Source organism: Microtus oregoni, unplaced genomic scaffold, assembly GCF_018167655.1.
Source record: "Microtus oregoni isolate MIOR12 unplaced genomic scaffold, Mior012 000018F_ref0000195, whole genome shotgun sequence".
Classification (NCBI taxonomy): domain Eukaryota; kingdom Metazoa; phylum Chordata; class Mammalia; order Rodentia; family Cricetidae; genus Microtus; species Microtus oregoni.
In genome coordinates this window covers 36758722-36780294 of record NW_024543077.1, presented here as the reverse complement: position 1 = coordinate 36780294, position 21573 = coordinate 36758722, and the positions used below count along the sequence as shown (strand labels likewise).

The 21573-nt window shown below is 46.5% G+C and overlaps 1 protein-coding gene across 4 annotated transcripts in view; it reads left to right on the top strand.

Moving 5' to 3' along the window:
- Ankrd44 (ankyrin repeat domain 44) overlaps positions 1 to 14364 on the top strand; it is a 211123-nt gene extending 196759 nt beyond the window's left edge. For 2 of the 4 annotated variants that reach the window (XM_041668371.1, XM_041668369.1), the window contains exons 22-28: positions 1028 to 1115; positions 2605 to 2688; positions 3705 to 3850; positions 4339 to 4421; positions 6054 to 6136; positions 7956 to 8047; positions 10162 to 14364. In XM_041668371.1, the coding sequence (XP_041524305.1) occupies positions 1028 to 1115; positions 2605 to 2688; positions 3705 to 3850; positions 4339 to 4421; positions 6054 to 6136; positions 7956 to 8047; positions 10162 to 10409 (824 nt within the window). In that variant the 3' untranslated portion in view covers positions 10410 to 14364. Of the gene's footprint in view, positions 1 to 1027; positions 1116 to 2604; positions 2689 to 3704; positions 3851 to 4338; positions 4422 to 6053; positions 6137 to 7955; positions 8048 to 8765; positions 8802 to 10161 lie in introns of all 4 variants that reach the window. The other 2 variants (XM_041668370.1, XM_041668373.1) reach the window with 2 other exon arrangements.
- The last annotated feature ends 7209 nt before the right edge of the window (positions 14365 to 21573 follow it).

The window sequence follows — 21573 nt, the reverse complement described above, 5'->3', positions numbered from 1 at the left end:
AGTGGTCTGCCACGCTCCGGTTTTAGCTGCTCAGACTCAGTCTCCCGCTGATGAGCAGAATTTGCAATAAAACTGGTGGTGTCAGCTAGCTTTAGCTCAACTTGACACAAGATAGAGTCGTTTGGGAAGGGAAAACTTCAACTGAGGAAACACCCCCCCACCGAATTGACTTGCAGGCAAGCCTATGGTAGATTTTTCTTGATTCATAATTACTGCGGGAGGACCCAAGCTATAGGCAGTGGCATCCCTGGGCTTGTGGTCTCAGACACTATAAGAAAGCAGGCTGAGCAAGCCATGAAGAGTAAGCCAGTAAGCAGCACCCTTCCATGGCTGCTCCTACCATCCCTGCCCTGACTGCCCCGGACAGTGAGCTTTAACAAGCTGTAAGGGGAAATACAGCCTTTCCTTCCCAAGTTGCTTTTGGTTCCAGTGCTTTATCGTAGCTCTAGAGACCCTAGTTAAGACAATGGCAGAGAAGGCTTTAAAAGTCTCGTGCATTCCTGTTCACCATAATGCCTCCCCTTTGCTCATCGGGGGGCCTCCTGTGGCCAGATGTCACTAAAAACACTGCCATGAGGCTTTACATTTAGAGTCTTTCGTTGTTGTTTTCTACCATGCCCCCTTCACTGGGGTACCTACCTGTAAGCTAACCTATTGGTGTGGATGAAAGGAAAATGTCCCGATTATAAACATGGGGAAATTGAGGCAACACTGATATCGGGCATCTCTCGAGAGCTGAGGGTGACACCGAATCTGTTCTGCTGGCCAACGACGCGACGTTTTCTCTCTCTCCACCAGGCCATATGGTCCTCACTGTTTGATTTGCTCACTGTATCTCAGAACACCTGTGAGCGCGGTTAATAACATTTCAGCGTTTTGTTCAATTTACTCCACGGAGAACGGGCATTCCGCCAATTCAGGAAAATTCATATGCTAGAACCGAACCCTTAATGGGAAACTAAAAAATTAAAAAACGCTGAACAGCGCTTCTGTCTGGGGACTCTCTAAATTTGTGTGTTCTCTGCAGGCAATGAAAACTGCATAGAGGTACTTCTGGAGCAGAAATGTTTCCGGAAATTTGTTGGCAATCCCTTCACGCCACTGCACTGTGCGATGTAAGTAGAAAGGGTGGAAATGTCACGGTGACCTCTGTTCCTTTAACTGTGTGCAGGAAACGTGCCTTTTATAAATGAAAAGAAGCATTTAGATTGCAGATAAGACTGAAATATGCTATTCTGCTGCTAGAGACTAATAGCTTTGCTACCATTGCCTGGGCTCTCATGGTCATGGTTTCCCAGAAGCTAAAGTTCCAAGGTAGCTCATGGTGGTGTGCTGAGAGGGATGGTCCACAGATGTGAAGAAGTCTTCAGCGGTATCCCCCATTGCCTGGCAAATTCTGAAAAATAAGTCAGGGTTAATACCAATTTTATATATCTGTAGCTGGTAAGACATTTTCTGCCAGGAAGACTTTTTATTAAATTCCTCATCTTTATCCTCATTTTCCTTCTTCTTCCTCCTCCTCTTTCTTCTCCTCACCTGTCCTCCTTCTCCTCCTCCTCTTCCTTCTCATCCATCCCCCTCCTCCTCTTCCTTTTCCTCATCAATCCTTCTCCTCCTCCTCTTTCTTCTCCTCACCCATCCTCCTCCTTTTTAAATCTAATTGTTACTGCAAGTTCATAGAGAGAAATGTTATTTATAGAAGGCAGTGACCTTATGTCAGGGTTCCATGAGTCAGAGTGGGGTGTACGACTTGAACATGCCGTCTTTACGTTACCTGTGGATTTCCCATGAAGCAGAGTCATTTTGACTAGAAAGACACTAGAGGCATGAAATCGCATCGGTAAAGAAAGGGTAGATGAGAAAGAATCTGGTGATTTGGGGGACCAGAGAGATGGATCGGTGCCTCAGAATACTAGCTGTACTTGCAGAGGACCCAAATTTGGTTCCCAGCACCCACATGGTGGCTAACCACCATCCATGCCAGTTTCGTGGGGTCCAGTGGCCTCTTCGGGCATCCTCGGGTTCTAGGTACACCTGAGTGTACATATGTATATGAGGAAAAACACTGATATGCATAAAGTAAAAATGGACAAATATTTTTAAAAAATTATTTATTTATTTATTTTATGTTCATTGGTGTTTTGTCTGGATGTATGTCTGTGTGGGGGTGTTGTGTCCCCTGGAACTAGAGTTATGGACGGTTGTGAGCTGCCATGTGGATGCTGGGAATTGAACCCCAGTCCTCTGGAAAAGCAGTCAGTGCTCTTAAGTGCTCAGCCATCTCTTCAGCTCCAGATGGACAAATCTTAAAAATACCAATGAGGGTGAATTCACATGTGAAGGATCTATATCTTTTCCCCTTTGCTGTCTCGACATCACATATGTGGGACCTTGTGCAAGCGGTGTTCCAGGGGACCTCAAGAACACTGAGGTCCTTCATGGAAGTAAGCAGGAGGTTTCAGTGCACACTGCTGTAGCATGCTACAGATATTAGCATCCTGTATCTAAAAATAATCGAATTGTTAAATATAGATGCCTATAAAGATGCGGTGTGGAAGGATATGTTTTAATGAGTTTTTACACTAAAATCCGTTTTCATTCCAGAATTAATGGCCACGAGAACTGTGCATCACTGCTGCTGGGGGCCATCAATTCCAGCATCGTCAGTTGCAGGGATGACAAAGGCAGGTGGGTGAGGCCACGGTGTCACGCTTCGGGTCTGGAGACTTGGTCCTTGTTCTGTGTTGTAGAATAGGGAGCCACTTGCTTTTCTTTCTAGATACCCTTATCTTGGGTAGTGCTAAGAACCGAATTCAGGCCCTTAGGCGAGCTCAGACTGAGCTCCAGCCGTAGTAGTGTTTAGAGAGAGTCTTGCCACGTAGCTCAGGATGACCTTGAACTAGCTACCCAGCCCGGGCTAGCCTCAGACTCATGATCTTCCAGACTCTACCCTGCTGAGTACTAGAATCACAGACATAAATGACGCTTGGACAAAAGAAAAAATAATTAACTGAGAAAGTAATACGTGGTATGTTTTTCTATCCTAGAGATTTTTCCATACCAAACTATAGAGATTCATTTTCCCTTTTGAAAGCTGCATGTTATCTCACTGAGTGAATGCATAGCATGTTGCTTGGCCTGACTTCTTTAGAAGACTATTCACATGGCTTTCAATATTCTGCTATTCCTAAGAAGCAGCACAGGGAATCTGTTTGCACGGCTGAGTATAGGTGGGAAATGGAGTCCTGGGGGTGGAGTTACTTCATTAAGGCTAATGCTTTTTCCATTTTGATAAGTAATGTCACGTTGTCCTCCCCAGTAACCCCACCGTCTGCATTAGGTTATGTAGGCTTTTAAGGCTTTTAAGGTAACCAACCAATTGCCTACAAATTAGCCCCTAATTTTAAAAGTTTCTGCCATAGATGAGTGGGAACTCACTAGCACTCAGGGTTAGATGGTTGGAACAGTACTGATTTCCTTATCAGTCACTGCAGGAGCCTCCCCATCCTGCCCCCCAAAATCGAACGACAACGTTCATAAAGCTGATACTTCCATGGCTGCCTTAGTGGTTCTAAGAAAGGATTGGGCCATCATTTCTGTCAACCCAGAAGCTTTACATCTTTAGAAAACACTCTCGCATGTCTCTTGATGGTTACTGCAATAACCAGCAAGGCGGTAAATCCACGTGTGTTTGAAACCTGCAGGACAACCCTCCACGCAGCAGCCTTTGGTGACCACGCGGAATGCTTGCAGCTGCTCCTGAGACACGACGCTCAAGTGAACGCGGTCGATCATTCAGGGAAAACGGCATTGATGATGGCTGCTGAGAACGGGCAGGCAGGCGCGGTGGGTACGTACGTAGGCTGTGGGCTTTGCACTGGGGCCGGTCCGAAATGTGGCATTTGGGTCCGATAAAGATGCCAGCGCTATTCTAGCATGGCCGCCAGGAAGGGGCCACCTCTGAGCTCAGACATCTTCACCACTTTGTAACTGTGTCATTGGAAGGATGATAGCAAAGTAAGCGGATCCTTGGGTGAAATCACTCAACCTTCAGAAACAAAACTTTTAAACAGAGCCATCTTGTCTGGAAAGACTGACACCGTATTTGGATTTAGCCCAAAGGCTGAGGGGCGGCGGAATGGTGAAACTCTGAGGGAGGTTGGAACTCTGCCCACCCAGCTCCCGCTTGAATGGAGCAGATACGGCAACCAACTGTTTCTTCTTTACAAACATTGAGTCTGCGTGTGGGCTGTACCGACGCGAGTGCTGTTTTGTAGCCGCGCCGAAACGCATGCCTGGCATCCAGTCTCACTTACTCTCTCGTGGTTCTGTCTGTAGATATTTTGGTGAACGGCGCCCAGGCTGACCTGAGTGGCAAGGACAAGGACTTGAATACCCCCTTACACCTGGCGATCAGCAAAGTATGTAATAATGGGCTTCAAATGCTGCTGCTTCCTGCTGTGACCATAGTAGTGAGGCCACAGGGTCTGTCCTCCTGGCTCCGAGGGAGCATGGGTTTTAACTAAATGACCATTTCCCAAGATGCTGTCAACAGTGCAGGAACATGACGCGGGAGAAGGAAGGGGCAGAAATCTGGGTTGGTGGATATGCCCCACTCACCAAAGGGAACGATGAGGATGGGTTTCCTGGATTTGCCAATTGTGGTCTGGCCGCATTCCACCTGTCTCGAATCTGCCGCTGTACCTGTCTCCCTGGCCGTGGCACCGCATTTGGGTGCCACACAACAGTGGCTTATAAACGCTAAGAAGTTCCTGTTGCGTTGGGTTTGAAGACACTGTGAGAACACAGCCCCAAATCAAGTACTTTAAAGCAATATCCACATACATGGCCACTGTTTTCTCAGGCATATATCAATGCATAGTATACGGTAGATTTTTTTTCTTTCATAAAAGATGCGTACAAATGCCTGTATGTGTAATTTTTGCAAAGTGCATTATGTCATAATGCCAGTTGACACCGGTGGTACCAGAAGTCTCAGCCATGCCTCTCGTTGGCTGGTTATATGTTTGTATCCGTGCCCTGGAAAGAATACAGAAACAGCAGAAATGCTCGAATCTGGATGTGTATGTCAAAGCACAGGGTGTTGGTGATGGGAACTCCTGGGCTTTACGGACATCCTTATACAAAGGAATCACTTGAGAATGCCCTTAAAACACAGATGCAGGCGAGGCATGGGGGTGCATGCCTCTCACTTCAGCGCTCTGGAGGCTGAGGTGGGAGAATCTGGGATTCAAAGCTAGCCTGGACTACATAGTAAGAACCTGTCTCTAAAACCAAAAAGTGTATGCTCTTGATCCGGTCTAAATTGGCCTAAGATTTTCTTTTTCATTATAGATGGAATTTTATATCTCTGTGTCCCAGGGAGAGTCAACATGTCTAACTCTTAGATGATACTGATGATGGTGGCCCTATGCCCTTAATTAACAGACTTAGTAACACATAATCCTAGATCTAATAATTGATAATTTAACTATCAAGCCTCTATTGTCATAATATCCAAAGATATCTGTAGTTACGGTTGAGGGGAAAATAAAAACCACACTCCAGAAACAGGGCCTCTTCGGAGTACCCAACAGAAATGGAGAAAAGTGACACAGATCTTGGGTGCTGTGGGAACTCCAGGAGATGGATCCCCAGAGCAGTAATTGAAGGTTTGAAGGAGGGGGCATCCCATGTGTGTTTAAAAAGTGATGCTGCAGGCTTTAGAGGGCGCTGCTAACGCTGCCCCCTCCACCACTCACCGACCTGGCCACACTAGCGCCTGCTTTCACTCTCGGGACATTCATTCTAAAGATGAGCTTGGAAATATTAATATTAACTATGAATATTTTAAGTCAGTAACGTGTTAAGCAGGTCCTAACGGGCCCCAGGTAGACGCTTAAGAGAGTCTCGGGCTCATTTTCTCTTTTGAGAAAGGAATTATTTGGAAAACAGCCCTGGATGTTTCCAGGCAGAGGAAGCTGGCAGTCAGTTGAGAGTCAGGAGCTGTACTGTATCTCTGCCTCACGTGTCTTGCTCTTCCTCCTTATTAGGGCCATGAAAGATGCGCCTTGCTAATACTTGACAAGATACAAGACGAGAGCCTTATCAACGCGAAAAACAGTGCCCTGCAGACGTGAGTGTGACAGCCACGCGCGACCCGAGCCCAGCGTCGTACTTTTTTATACGTTATTTGGGGGCGTCTAACATGTATACAACAAAATACGGTCATCCCCACCACCATTTTCATCCTCCAGCTCCCCCAGATTCCTTCCCGACCGCGTGTCTTTTTTTTTTTAAAAAAACACCCAATTAATCCAGTATGTCCAGTTTGTGTGCGTGGATGTGGACCATCCAATGGGGCATTGGAACCCACGAGTGGCTCCATCTGCCAAAGAGAACGACACTCCCCCTGCAGCTCCAGTTATTCTCTCCAAATAGCTCCCCAGTAAGGGGCGGGGCCTGGAGATCATCTGGGTGGATCTTGTGCAAATCTTACGCCGGGAAATCTCAACTGCTGTGAGCTCATGAACGCCATGACCACGTCGTGTCCAAAAGACAACCTGCCCAGCTCTGTCCTATCCTCTGGCCTTTCCGTTTTCAGCATCATCTCTGAGATGGCCCCTGGGCCTGGGCCTGTGGGGGAGGGGTGATAAAGACTGTTCATCTGGGGCAGGGCCAGAGTCATAGTGTTTATCCAGCACACGGCAAGAGCCTGCCCCGAGAAGCAGAGCAGTGAGAGGTGCCAACCAGGTTGCGTCTTCATGACGTTTCTGTGTGTACCTCTGCGGTGTTGACTGGAGATCCACCGTCTTCGGTAGAGCCCTTATTTTGATACAGCTTCTCAGGGTTTGCAAGTTCTTTGTTCTCCTTACCGGCGTTCTCTGGGCTTCATTATAAATTTAGTGAGCTTTCAGGAAAACCGTCTGGGCTTACAAACTGACATATTTGGGGAAACTGTTTATACTTGGTATTTGCCTTATGTAGTCTGACGGGAAAACAGCACACTTATAAATCAGGTTCCCAGAATGCATTTGAACAGTGTCTAAGCTATTTGTTGTGATTATATTTTAATATAATTCAGCGTAACCCTCAGTGTGAAGGATCTAAAAGCTGCTTCGTTTTTTTTTTTTCCATTTTCGGAAATTACTTATGCGTTTGTTCTAAAGGCAAAGAATATTGTTTTTTTTTTAATTTAAGACTATTAAAGGAAATGGCACAATATTCTGAGGATGACACTCTTTTATGAAGGTCCCGTAAACCAGTGAGACATCTATGAACACGCAATAATAAAAAGATCTGAGAGTGTGTGTTAATACCGCTCACCCCTCTGAACCATGTGGAACAGAGTCTCAAAGTAGCCAGTGCAGAGCCTTCCACAGAACGCAGCAGAGCTTGGATCCCTCTGGCCTTCTCTGTGCTACCCCCAGACAGCTTACCATGTAGACTGTTTCTGAGGTGTACAGAGAGATCTGGGCCCAACGCATAATAATACCTGAAAAAGATGTGCCCAGCACTGCTTTTTCTTCAAAGTGACCATGTGCTATTTGCAGACCCTTAAGAACATCTTCCTTCTAGTGACCGTAAGCTCTACATCTTTATTTTGCTGCCAATTAGTTTCCCTTTATGTCCAATACCCGAGAGAATCATAAAGACAAAGACTTGTTTGGGCTCACAGCTTTGCATATTTCAGGTTAGGATTGGTTGGCCCTCTTTATTTTGCCCCGCCCTGAGCAGCTATCTTGAGAGGGAGCACAAGCTATTTCACTCAGGACAAAGAGGAACTGGGAAGGACTAGCGTCCTACAGTGCCCTGCTCCAGTGCCCTGGAGATTCTCACTGGGCCCCGCCCTCATGGGATCTGCCATCTCCCGCCTCCACGAAGCCTCCTCAGGCACACAGCCTTTGGAAGATCCCAGCTCTCTCCCTCACACAATGCTCGGTGTTGTCTTTCAGACCCCTCCATATCGCTGCCCGCAGTGGCTTGACGGCGGTCGTGGAGGAGTTGCTGGCCAAAGGAGCCTGTGTGCTTGCGGTCGACGAAAACGGTAAGTAGGAAGAATTAGCGGTCGCTACAGGTGGCGTTGGTTGAAGCCGGAGGAACTGCGAAAGTTAGGCACGGCTTAAGAGCCAGTAGGCGCTTCCTTCCCCTTGGAAGCCACTTCTGTGTGAGAAATCAAACCCAGGTAGTTTGTCCTGTCTGTCTTTCTGCCCAGTAGGCTGTCTTCCTGTAGCCCACCATTGCTGCCCATGTTGCGTGTAACAGTACCAGCTGAGCGTATTTCAGTCAAAGAATTCCAGGTATAGCAAAGCCCTTTTCGGCTTGGCCTTGGGAATTCCGACTTACATACATTCGCGGACATTCCGGGGCTCCATGGAAAGAGATCTTCGCACACCGGTTCCTTCCTAGATCAAATGTTCTTGTAAAGTGCAAATCAGAACTCACATGGCTCATATAGAAAGTTGGGAAACGCGAACGAAATGTTTCTACTAGGGTCTAGGCTGGAGGTGTCGTCTCCTGTCCGCCATGCCTGGCCTTCCCCAAATGAGGCTATTCTTGTCAGAAGCCGTCCACTCTGCCTGCTGCGTTACAAGAACTATTGAATACCAGAATCCTAGTAAACGACCACCGTACGCACAACGCCTCTTAACCTTAGGAAGCAAAAGGGGCACTTCTGGATATATACGCATCAAGTAATTTTTGCAACAATAGCTAAGTAAAGTATTCGGATGTATTAATGCTACTCAATTAACTACTTATTACAGGTATTGGAGTTAGCAGCTCAGGCCTGTTTCTCCGAAGTAAGCAGTCATGCTGACATCTTAGCGGATGCTTTAGTTCTGTTCCCGCAGCCCCATGTACCCTAGCATGTCCCCTGCGCTCTCCCCAGCCTGGCTCGTCTAGGAAGTGCAGACGGTTCTTTCAACCCATCCCCTTAGCTTTCCCAGCTTATTTTCCTCATCTTTAGCCACACTACCCACCTTAAGCTTGGCATGAAGAAGCCCGCTGTTTCTCTCCGCGACGAGATGCTAGATTAAATGGGTGTTAACATGCTCTCAGGTGTATGCAGTCTGTATCTATGGATACAGAAGCTCTGTGCCAGGGGAGCCTGCCTCCATCAGGGTTTAGCTGGGCCAGTGGCTGGGGACGTTTGGAGATCACTCAGTACCCCGCTGCGCTAATAGTCCCTTCACCCATCGCTGCCCCTAAGACACCTGACGCTCTTCGCTTGGTTTCTCTCTGTAGAGACGAATAGTCTCTTCGGGGCTGAGAGTGCAGAGGGCCCTCACGTCTAGGAACAGGAAACCACGGCTGAGTTTTAACCAGAACGGTTCCTCTGATTGACGGAGCAAGCTCACTGCTCACTGTGGAAGCGGACCTTGGCATGGGGGCAAGGATTAGCAAGTCCGTGAGCAGTGTGTTCCTCCATCAAGTGCTGAGGTCCGGTTTTCTGAGGAGTGTCTGAAGTCTCAAGTCTGAGTGATAGGGTCACACCACCTAATTACGGCCAACAGGGCTTCGCCCCACATTCCTGAGAGCTCAGATTTGTGACTTTCGCTGCTGAGGTGACTTCTTTTCGTAGGGCTATGAAAATTCCCTGAAATGGTCATGAAAGTATTAGTTACTGACCTCTTCAAAGGGTTTCGGGCTTTCAGAATATGTACTTTCTGTGAAGTGTACATAAACCGCCATCAGCCACTGGTTTTACCCTTTTTGTTTGACACACACTTGCCATGGAAAGAGAGTTCCCCTCTGCCAGGTCTGCGGCTCATGGTGTGCGTTTGCTGACAGCGGAACGTCCCCCCATTGGATGTCCTAGTGCTAGTTTTTGTGGCTTGTGTCCCCAACCTCCCTCCCTCCCTTGCCATATGTTTCTGTTCTCTAGATGAAGGCTGGAATCCGCTAACCTGGGAAAACACTGCTTTTCTATAGGCGTGTGAGCCCAAACCCAAAACTAGAACCTCTGTGAAATGTCGCCTCCTCCCTGTCCCATGCCGGCCTCACCCCAGCATGGCTTGTGGGAAGTAACTCCTCTTAGCTGGCATGAATTCTAACTCAACATGCATCTCCTCTCGTAAGGTTGCGGGAGATGTACTGTGGACCGCCGTACAGCTCTGGACCCTCCCGACTAACCTCTGCCTTGTCTGCATTTACGCCCAGGTCATACCCCGGCCCTCGCTTGTGCTCCTAACAAAGGCGTGGCTGACTGCCTGGCCCTCATTCTGGCTACCATGATGCCCCTTTCTCCCTCCAGTGCCATGACGGCTGTCAACTTGGTTGGTCTTAGAAAGGACAATTGGAGCAGGACGACCCTCTCCAACCTGGGTAGCGGGGTCAGTCTGAGCAGTAACCACGTGGGCTCCGAGGACGGGTATAACGAAAACGATTCCGACTCAGAAACATTCTAACCGTGGACCATAGAGGTGTGTCCTCAGCCGCCTGGAAGCTTGAATTCCAGACTTACGCTGTGTCCGAGTATTTGAGACCGAGCTTCCGGAAGCCAGCAGACGAGGAACCAGTCTAGCCAAAGGAAGGCAGCTAGGCTGTAGGCTGAAGCACACGCAGATAGACCTGGTTTCTGGTTTGCTTCCTATTTTCTTTAGGTCTAAGGTACTTCTGTGAAAGTCCTACCTCTCATCTTAAGTGAGGAAAATTTCTAAGTATTGAATCCTTTGTCTTTGGGGATCACGCAACAGAGAGACAAACATTCAGCCTAAAGATTTCCTTTCTCACGTATTCGCCAGTGAGTTCCATGGTCTGCCAAGTGACATTCGTGTCCCCTGGGAGGGGAGGGAAGAGGGGCTAGGAAATGCCTACACCCTCTTCCCAGTCTGTTGTTTACTTCCTCACTAGAAGCCAAAGGTCAAAGTTCATCTTCAGGCGGACCGCCTATAATCATCTTCTTAAGGGAGTCCACCTGACCCCCGCCTCCTCGTAGGAAGCGTGTAAATACCGCAGCCTCTTCCCAGGATCTTGGTTAAAGTTGCCAGATGAAATGTGAACGTTGACCATGCTTCCTCGTTAGACATAAATAAAACAGCACCCAGGGCTCTCCTTAAGAAACTCGTGAGTAATTTTTCAATGGAGTAATGGATCCCAAATTTAGCCAATAGCATTTCAGGTGAAATTATACCATGCCAAAACTTGAAACAATATGCAAGTCAAATAGGAAATCACTGTCTAGCGAGCATGCTCGTAAATGGAAATGCTGACTTTGGTAAGGGCCTCAGGGCCGGCACTGTCCTTCCACGGTAGAATAGCAAGACACGCTCAGTCAAGGTGGCGGCCCAGGAGTGACCGCGCGCTCCTGTGAAAGGGAACCAAGGAGACGGGAGCAGAAATGGTTCGTGTAGAAGCTCGAGCTGATTGCTGGTTGTGTGCTGATGAAACCAGCATTGTCAATACCTGTGTCTGCTCCCTCTGCCAAAGCTTCTAGGTCTAACGGACCCCGCCCTTCACCCGGAACAGCTGCACAGAAAGAAGAATGAGACTTTGAGACTTACGCTCACATCCTTACACACGCGCGTGTGAATGGATGCGTGGACTTCGTCAGCCCCGCTGCCCATGAGGACCAAAATGCTTCCGCCTACAACGGGAGAGTTCGAACTTTTTTTTTTTCTCTCTAAACGCAAGTGGGAACTGTAGCAACTTTTCTATGGGGTTGAAATGTAATCATTTTTTTGCATACCGGTCTTTCCTGTATTTTATATTTCTAATGACATGGTTTTCTAGCTGATGGTTTGACATTTGTAACTGATGCCCCGATGATGTGTTGTCCACGGGTTTGGGTTTTCGTTTTGTTCTCAAATCAGAGAATATGTCTGTATACTTCGATGTAAATGTGTTTATATTTATTTGAAATGAAACAAATGCTGAGAAAATAGCCACTGTTTAGGCTCTCTCTCTTTCTCTTTCTCTCTCTCTCTGTCTCTCTCTCTCTCTTGTTGCTATTTACCTTATTTAGAATAATAAAATAAGTGGGAAAATACCCCTGCCTCTGGCCTAGCCAATAGCTCTGGGGTTAAGCCCAACATTTCCCACGACTACCAGCTGACCCTCAGGTTTGTTCCTTGCCTGGTCCCATGCTGTTGTCAATCAGAACCCTTCCACGAGATGAAAACGGGTGCAGCTGATCATGCACGCGAAGACAGCCCAAGGAAAGACCCAGAGGCTGCAGAAACGACACCCAAAATGTCTCATGACTCTGAGACTTAATGGAAAACAAGGCCAAGGGTGGGCACTGCGCCAAGAAAAGGAATTAAAACCAAACACAGAGACACAAACCCAGACGCTGTGCTCTACTCGCTGGAGGTTCAGAAGAGACATCCGCAGCGGTGGGCCACAGCGTTCCAGGGTTAGAGCAGGTTCTGTCTTCACCCTTGGATTTTCTATCCTATAGTGTTTTGCAGGGTTCGCTTACATCTGGATGAGACCTAGACAACATACGCTATTGTTCCCACCAAGCTGGGGGCCTTTACCCTCACTCTTTTCAATATCCTGGATTTAATTAAAACTCACGTTGGATCTTCGCAAATGAGAACTTGTTCGGAAGTTTTATAAAACCGATATTGATTTCAGCAGGCAAATCTTGTCATCTTTTTTTTTTAACCTTCTCGGGGTGAAGGTGTGATGAACCCCTCCATCTGTTCTTTTGGTTTGGAGCAGGTGTGTTTTTAACACGTGCACAGGCTGCTAATGAGCAGCAAGGACCTCACCGTTAGGGAACCCCCGCAGATTAAGGGAGCGCTCCTGCTGAAGAGGCATGATGGGCCGTGCTGTCTTTTTCCAGAAGGGAGTGGAAGTCTTGCCGGGCTGGCATTTAAAGCAGGAAATGAAATGCCAGCATTGGTAGTTGACGCAGTAGAGAGAAAGGGGGTTGCTTCAGCAAAGCAATGTCCTAGCAGGAACCACTGTGGCCATGGAGCCCTGCTGGCCTTCCCTGCCTCTTTCTGATGGAGGAAAGACAAGGAACCCAATGAAATCAAGCTTACAAAGAGAGCCATTCTTCTGAGTTGTCTGTCTGTCTGTCTGTGTCTGTCTGTCTTTCTCGCCTTCTCTGGCTCTGTCCCTCCTCCCCACCCAACAAGACCAAAAGTTTTTTTTTTTTTTCTAAAGAAATAACTTTTTAAAAACCTATAACTTCTCTGGATTTCAGTTGTCTCGTGCGTGTTTGCGACATCACTTTCTGGGGATGGGGAGAGTGTTTTTAGTAGTGTCTGAGTCGCTCAGTGCTTTCTCCTAAACTCATGGTTTTTAGATTGTATGTTCGCCACCGCCACAAGGACCATGTCTGATTGCACTTACCTGTCCGCTGGTGTCTGCCTATCTCTGGTAAATTCACGGCTATCTCCAAATCGCCTAAAGTCCTAGTAAATCATAACTCAGGGGATTTCTATTTGTCACTACTAAAAGGGCACCACAGTATGTTTTGGTACATTGGGCAGTGGACGGCCGCTTGGCTTATAGCCCCGTTGCATTAGAACGAGGACACGGAAGGATTCATTGCACACTAGTCACGCTCACGCTAGTGAGCAAGCTGGGTTTGTGCAACCATTGCACTGTTGAGGAACTCGCCCCGTTGTGGTCTTGTGTCACAATGTCAGAGTGCCTTTTATATTTGTATATCCTGGAAATGTTCCGTGAGACGCTTTGTGTCTTTTCACCCGAGTGTTACTGGAGCAATATGACCCTAGGGAGTTTTTTTTTTTTTCTTTTTTCTTTTCTCTCAATGTCTCCTTTTCCTAGTTCTCCCCTTCTCTGCTTTGAAACGAAGATGCTGAAGTTTTCTATAGGAGTGTTACATTTGGCTCTGTCGTGCTGAGATGCTTTCTCCGCACAGGGCTGTCAACCATAGGTCAGTATTATAGAGGAACAGCGTTCTAAGATAGTGACAATCTGAGCGTGCGCGTAGAATGTAATCCTGTGTGTTTCCTATGCAGTGATCTGAAGAGTCGATGCAAGCATCTTCTGTGTAGTAGGTTTGTCTGCAGACGACGCTGTAGCATGTGCAATATATCCTTGCCAACATGTTGTGCCGGTGTTGCATTTTGTATAACACGTTTGTAACAGCATAAACTATGGTGTGATGATTTCAGTGGGATTTTTGTCTGTACTTTTTTTTAAAAAAAATGTAAATCGGACTTGAATGACTTTGGTCAATATCATGGGTGTAAAAATGAGGAAAACGGCTTTCGGTTCAGTGAAGGACTTTGAGCCAGTCTGAATCTCCCCAAGCACAGTTTAAAACTTTGCAACTACTGAGTGCTCTCACAAATGGAATGAAGTACTTACCTGTAATATACTGTGGAACCTGCATTCAGATCGTTATTTTTGCAAATAAAAACGGTACAAATATTGTTGCAACTCCGTGTTCTCTTCCATTTCTCAGAGGTGTTGCTTTTTCAAATTATGCTAATCCAAATCTTTACTCCCTAACTCCAAATCAAATTAATTCTGAAAACAATCAAGGAAGCAGCCTCCAGGTTTGCTGTTGATGCTTACATGATCATACCTAAAGGAAAGACTCGAGCCTAGGTGCTATGTTCATTTTATTTATGTATTCCTCCAACATGTTTCATAGAGAAGTTCATCCGAATTATAACGAAAGTCGTGTGTCAGCCAGAAGCAGAAAAGCTGTGCGATTATGGGGACCATCAAATTTGACACTGTAGCTACGACTGAGGTTGGGGTCGCTGTAAACGTCCTTGTGGTGAGAAGGAAGCACAGTAAGTCGCATCTGTGGCACAGGAGGAAATCATGCAGGTTCTCACACTTGCACAAGCTCTTGTCTGCACAACTGTCTCCGCTGCCATGTGTGGCCAGGCCAACGCGCTGTCCTTAAAGGCGGAGTCCAGTTTGCTTCTGTCTGTCCTAAGTTTCTCCCTGTATTATTAGCTTTGGGAACAGTCACCAGAAAAGCTGAGGGACAAGCCTAATGGTGATGTCTCCAGTTACTGAGAAAGGTTTGGGATATGTGGCTTGTCCCCGTTCCTCCAATCACAGCATCACGGAATATATCATCTCAGTTCTTACAGACCAGTCCTGTCCCCAGCTTTTTCTTTAAGGAAGCATTATTTCAGAGAGGTCTATGGCCTGCTCAGGTTTGCAGAGCTAATGATATGACCACACAGTCTATGCCTCTCTGCTCTCTCCCCCGTGCCATCCTGCCATAAAGGGTTTGCTTTTTCTAACATACCTCCAATTCTCTAGAAATATGTTACGAGATCCTGCCTATAGTCAAGGGCACAGGACTGCTGATGGATGAGGAGCCGGTGGCAGAAATCACTGGGAGCTCCTTGTCACACAGTTCTCTCCCAATGTCCTCCGAAGGTGTGGCCCTGTCCCAGAATACCTTTCCAGGGATGGCTGTGGCAGGAATTGTTGGCTTGTCTTCATAGATTCCTTTGAAGAATAAGATATCCCTAATTTTATTTTTTGCCCTCCTAAGCAAACCACAGCCTCTCCTGCAGTGTAATTGTGCCGATGTCCCTCCTTGTTGTCAAATTGCTTATCCATTGATCCTTCTCTGATTCCACTCAATGGGCTTAGAGCCTCACAGATCCGCCCTCCCCTCAACATGTCCCAGAATCGGTTTCGAAGAGCCAGGAGCGTCCAGCTTAGAAGGCTATGAAGGCGGCGGGAAGCCTTGTGGGCAAGCGTGTTCTACGGATTTTCCTTTTTGTACACTTCACTCTGAAGGCAGACGGGCTGAGAAGCAGAGAGCAGCTTATGCATTCCCAACCTCCCATGATGTAGTTGGGAGTGCATGGGCATTTGTGGTTGGCCCAGTGGAGACTGAAGAGCATCTACTATCGGGAGACTCAGGGATGCCCGATGTGCCACCTGGGTCAGTGACCAGCTGTTCCACATCCCACTCCCAACGCCAACGGTCCCTTCCTCCTTGGCTCATTTAACAACTCTGCTCTTGTTTCACAAGCAACTTATTGCCTGTGCAAACCAGAATCCTATAAACGGTTCCCACTGTGTGTCTCCACTTGGAGGGACCACATACAGGTGAGTAAACAAGAGACTAGCATCACGAGTTCAAGGTGAGTTTTTAATTCCTGTATTCGTGAGCACACTCACCGGGGCACACGGGCATCTTCCTGGAGGGCAGTGATAGCTAATATTCAGGTTAGGGTATCGGAGGCTGTGGAAGTACCAGCCTCGGTGGGAGCGCTGTGGATTCACAAGGGCTTTACAGAAATGGCAGTGACAATTCAAAAGGCAAATATCCCCAATGCCCTGTCGTCTGGGTGTCCTCCGCTGGATAGTGTGGTCCCTGAGGGGTAACCCAGTGATTTCGGTCAACCGTCTTCTCACTGTGGAATTCCGGGGACCACAGCGGTTGGGAAACTTCTGCTTACAAAGATGGGAGATGTGGCCCAGTGTCACATGGTGAGGTCCGGAAAGACATCGTCATAGCCTCTAGACCCTGGAGGACACGGTCTATATCTTTAATGGACAGTTGGAGTATACTTCAGGAAGGAGCTGATACTTTTCAAAAGCCAAAACATGTGAGTATTTCAAGGACAGAAAGTGGACCTGTGTTTTCATCCACTTGATATTGTGTGACCAGTGGCCTTTGTCCAGAGGGTATTTCCAGATCTTGGTATCGTGTTCAGAGCATGGAAGAAGTACTCACAAATTTCAAAATATCAGGGGATTTTACTCAAAGATTGCAAGTACAGAATAGATGCACTTCAAGCCATCAAGAGGCCGCGAGTGAGTTTTCCTCAAGAGCATTGGGTTAGGCTGTCTTGTCGGGGCCCAGCAGGGGGAGGAGCTGGCTACTAAGGTGTGAGCCACGGCTGATTTCATTAACGGGCTCCCACAGTCTTTGACCACTCTACATTTTTCCCATGATGCATCAGATTTTAATTTTTTATACACTCGTAGGCATAATATTGGAAATAAGAAAAGTTCCCCTAAAAGTTCACTCAAAGAAACCAAGTTCCCTTTCTATGAATGCATCCAAAACCAGTTCAGGCAGGTTTAGCCTCGTCTCCTTAGTTACAGGATATGTTTAAGATGGGTTTGCAGGAAAACTGCATTGTTTGGAGCATGGTCTACGTGCAACGTGACGCATGTTGGGGATCCCAGGCTGCTGAATGCAGTATTGGGAAAGGGGGTATCTGTATTTCTCAGGTCACGTGGGCTTCTGTAGTATTGAGGTATCTCTGGACTGACCTGCCTCTCAAGACTAGCAAGTTTGAGAAGCCTCCATTGCTCCTAGTTCTTATTTTTCTTCTCATTTTCTTTCCTTCTTTTTTAAAGGCAGATTCTCACGAGGTAGCCCAGGCCGCTTGGCTTTGTCCTCTCCATCCTCCTGCCTCAGCCTCCCGAGTGCTGGGTTTACAGGTGGCACCACCGTGTCTGGTGTAATTGCTAATCTTTCTTATTTGGTTTCCTAAGAAAGATAAGTATGGAAGTTCAGTTCTTAGCCACAGGGAGTTGCCAACTATGGAACTGTCAGGCAAGAGAGATTGCCACGGAGGGAGTGCGGGTTTATCTACTCCGGAGTAGTTATTTCAAGAAGGTCAGCCTAGACAGGAGGGGGCTCTTCCCTGGGTTTGGTATGATTCTTTAGGGACTTCTGCAAGCATAGATTGCCATTCATAAATATTGGGCTGAGGAGAGAAAGATGGGAGGAGGCGGAAGGAGGAAGTCATTAGAGAAGGATGTGGAGATGGAAGAACGTTATTTAAGATAGGAAATAGAGCATACTTGTAGTAATAAGAGCGGCGGGGCTGCATCCCCAGCACCCCAGCAGCCTGGCTAGCTTATGCTCCGAAATAACAACACACAAACTGTATTCATTTAAACACTGCTTGGCCCTTTAGCTCTAGCCCTTTCAGGCTAATTCTCACATCCCAATCAACCCATCTCTAATAATCTGTGAGCACGGGTCTTACCGGGAAAGGTTCAGCATGTCTAACCTGGCGGCTTGCTTCATCACATGCGTCTGCCCGGGAGAGCATGGCATCTCTCTGAGGCCTCTGCTCCCGAGAGGAGAGCTGTGGAGTCTGAGCTCACTTCCTCTTCCTCTCAGCATTCTGTTCTGTTTATTCCTCCCACCTATCTTCTAACCAATGAGGGCCAAGCAGTTTCTTTTTATTTAACCAATGACCTTCCTCCATCATTTCCCCTTTTTCGGTTTAAACAAAAAAAAAAAAGCTTTAACTTTAACATAGCAAAATTACATATAACGAAACAGTTATCAAGTAAAAGTTACAATAATCTTTATCATAACTAAGGAAATCTATAACTATAACTAACTATTCTTAACTCCATCAAAGACTCCAGAAAGATACAATACTACCTAAGCAAACAAGAAAAAAGCAACTTTTAAAACTCTAGAAATGACAGAGACATCTCGCTGCCTGGACAGTCACCCAAGGTTCCTCTGTACCGTTGGGGCATCCATCTTCAGCCTTCAGGCCCATGGTATCCAGCAGACATTTCCATAAAGCAGGAAAATTCAAAGTCAGTTCAGTCACTATCTGTTGTGTCCTGCAGAATGTCTCACAGACTCTTTCATGAATCAGGAACCCCGAAAGATCATCTCACCTTAGGCAAGTTCAGTAGTCCTCTCTCTGTGGGTTCTCTGTGTCCAGTTTATGCAATAGTCCAGGCAAGAGCAGTTTCTTGCCCAAATGGCTATCAAACTCCATAACGAGCCTCTTCGATGCCCATCTTCCTCTTGAAGTAGATTGGTGCTGCCAGGAGCAGAGTGTCTCATTGTCATGAAAAGTCCTAAGTTATTAAAACATTTAAAATGCCATATTCTATAATCTTTGAAAAATATGAAGAATGCCTATCTAAAATATATCTATGCACATCTAGAAAATATTAACTAACATGACTACAAACTTGACTATTATTTATGATTATCCATCAACAACCTATATTTCCTAATTATACATTACATTTTAATAATGAACTACACAATCACAATACCTTAATCAATATCAGAAATACATATACATATAACAAAATTGACCGTAAATCTCTATCAATAAAGCAAAATCTATACTAATGCAAATTATTCATACCTATATCATATCCCCCTTTAAATGTAAAAGAACATTTATAAACATTTTTTGGGAATATGGGCGCAGTTATTTCTCTCCAAACTGCTTCCTGCTGAATGGGGGCGTCATTAATTAGGTCTTTCATGGTATAACCTGTGTGCTAGTTTCATCTCAGTTGGCAGTTGAGCGAAGCAATTTTCTGAAGGTGTTCACATCAACCCTTCAGGAGGGCGTGGTCCATCATACCATATCAGGATAAATGTAATCCACAAGGTCTGATCCTCTGTGAAAACAAAAGAAGAATCTCTTTTCCAAAGTATCATATCCTTAGATCCAAATTCAAAATATCTATGTTGGATTAGTTCAGTAGCATTTATAAACAAATATCTTTTAGCAGCTGTTGCTCCTTCCTCAGCATTCAAACAATTCAAAGAGAGCATAATAGCATACAGTATCAAAATTCTCTGTCTATTTTCCATCTTTGTACAGCTTTGTTTTAACCTCTATTTCGTTTATTTTTACTTTTAACTTTTTGCTTTTTAGACAGGTTCTCTATATCTTTGACCTGGAATAACTCTGTAGACCAGGCTGTCTTTGAACTCTCAGAGATCCGCCTGTCTCTGCCTCCCAGGCATTCGGGATTAAAGGTGTACACTACTACACCTTGAACTCACAGAGATCTGTTTGTCTCTGCCTTCTAGGCACTGGGATTAAAGGCGTGTGCTACCACACCTTGAAGTCACAGAGGTCAATCTCCCTCTGCCTTCTAAGTGTTGGGATTAAAGGTGTGTACTACCACACACAACAACTCTCTTCCTTTTTTTTTTGTTTTTTACTTTAAGAACTTCAACTTTTAGTCTGCATATATTTTTAACACACTGTAAACCATTTAAAAATTTTCTTTGTCTTTGAATCTCTCTTTACTGTATATCTCTCTTTTTCTGACCACATGAGTCTTTAATTTACCAAGCAATATCAGTAGGATTAAAGGCGTGGCTTTGCCGGCTAGATGTAGCCCATTCCTTAGCTTTCCAGCCTTATGGCTGAGGTACTGGCTGTAGCTGTGTTTACTGCCACAACTCTATGGCATTTCAAGGTCCCTGCCAGCAAGCGAGCTTCAGCAGCCTGTGCTTGCAAACTGCACGAACCGCCTGAGTAAAAGAGTCAGAGTTTGCCCTGGCAGGACAGCCCAGAAAGCTGGCATTTTTAAATGGTGCAGCTTTTTTCCTGCTACGGCTGAAAACCGAAAAGCATGCGTTCAGCTTTTCGTCAACACCATTTAAGTGTTTCGTGGCAGGACCTCTTAATGAGCTGCAGGGTTTTGCAGCTAAAGCTGAGTCAGGAAGCCTCTATTAAATTGCAGCTACCAAGGAAACATGCTCTTCTCTTTCCCAAGCTTTCTCAGGCTTTCAGTGGATTCAGTTGTCCACACGTCTGGGCACCAATCTGTAGTAATAGGGGCGGTGGGGCTGCATCCCCAGCACCCCAGCAGCCTGGCTAGCTTATGCTCAGAAATAACAACACACAAACTGCATTCATTTAAACACTGCTTGGCCCTTTAGCTCTAGCCCTTTCAGGCTAATTCTCACATCCTGATCAACCCATCTCTAATAATCTGTGAGCACCCGTCTTACAGGGAAAGGTTCAGCATGTCTAACCTGGCGGCTTGCTTCATCGCATGCGTCTGCCCGGGAGAGCGGAGCATGGCATCTCTCTGAGGTGTCTGCTCCCGAGAGGAGAGCTGTGGAGTCTGAGCTCACTTCCCCTTCCTCTCAGCATTCTGTTCTGTTTACTCCTCCCACCTATCTTCTAACCAATGAGGGCCAAGCAGTTTCTTTTTATTTAACCAATGACCTTCCTCCATCACATACTGATGGTGGAGATCTACGGGGAGTGGAGGGGAGTTTTGGACAGGATGGGAGGTGTGAGTTTGGAAATAACTGTAGGCTTCAGAGCACTTGACATTTAGAGCATGAATTTTAAATAGACAACCATCATTCCGGACCTTTCCACAGATACTGGGATGTAGGCACAGAATAACTCGAAAGTTGTTTGACCAGTGATTGAGTTTTGCCAGGTGAGCACAGCTGAGCCGGGGCGGGGGGTTGGGAGGTGGGGAGGAAGTGAAGGCCATGAGTCCTAAACCAGGTCAGCAAGCCTGCTAAAATGCGAGGGAGGTAATACGGAGTGCTTCCGAAGGAGGTACAGTCACTGGGCTGAAGGTGCAGAGATGGGAGGGTCATTGAGTGATAACACGAAATTGATGAGCTGCCTTCGGGTTCTCAACGGGAAACATTCACAAGTTCTACAGGTCTGATCGTGAAAAAAAAAAATTCATCCCAGGATCCTAACCATGGGAGCGGGTGGCCCACGGGTGATGAAAGGAGATCCATTGGAGGAGGAGAGCCAAATCCTGGAGGACTCTACGGAGCTGACAGGATGACTTGGTTGGTGCTTGCTACACGAGCCTGAAGACCTGAGTCTGAATCCCCAGCACCCACGTAGATGACAGGTGTGTCCACCTAGAGCTGGGTGGATG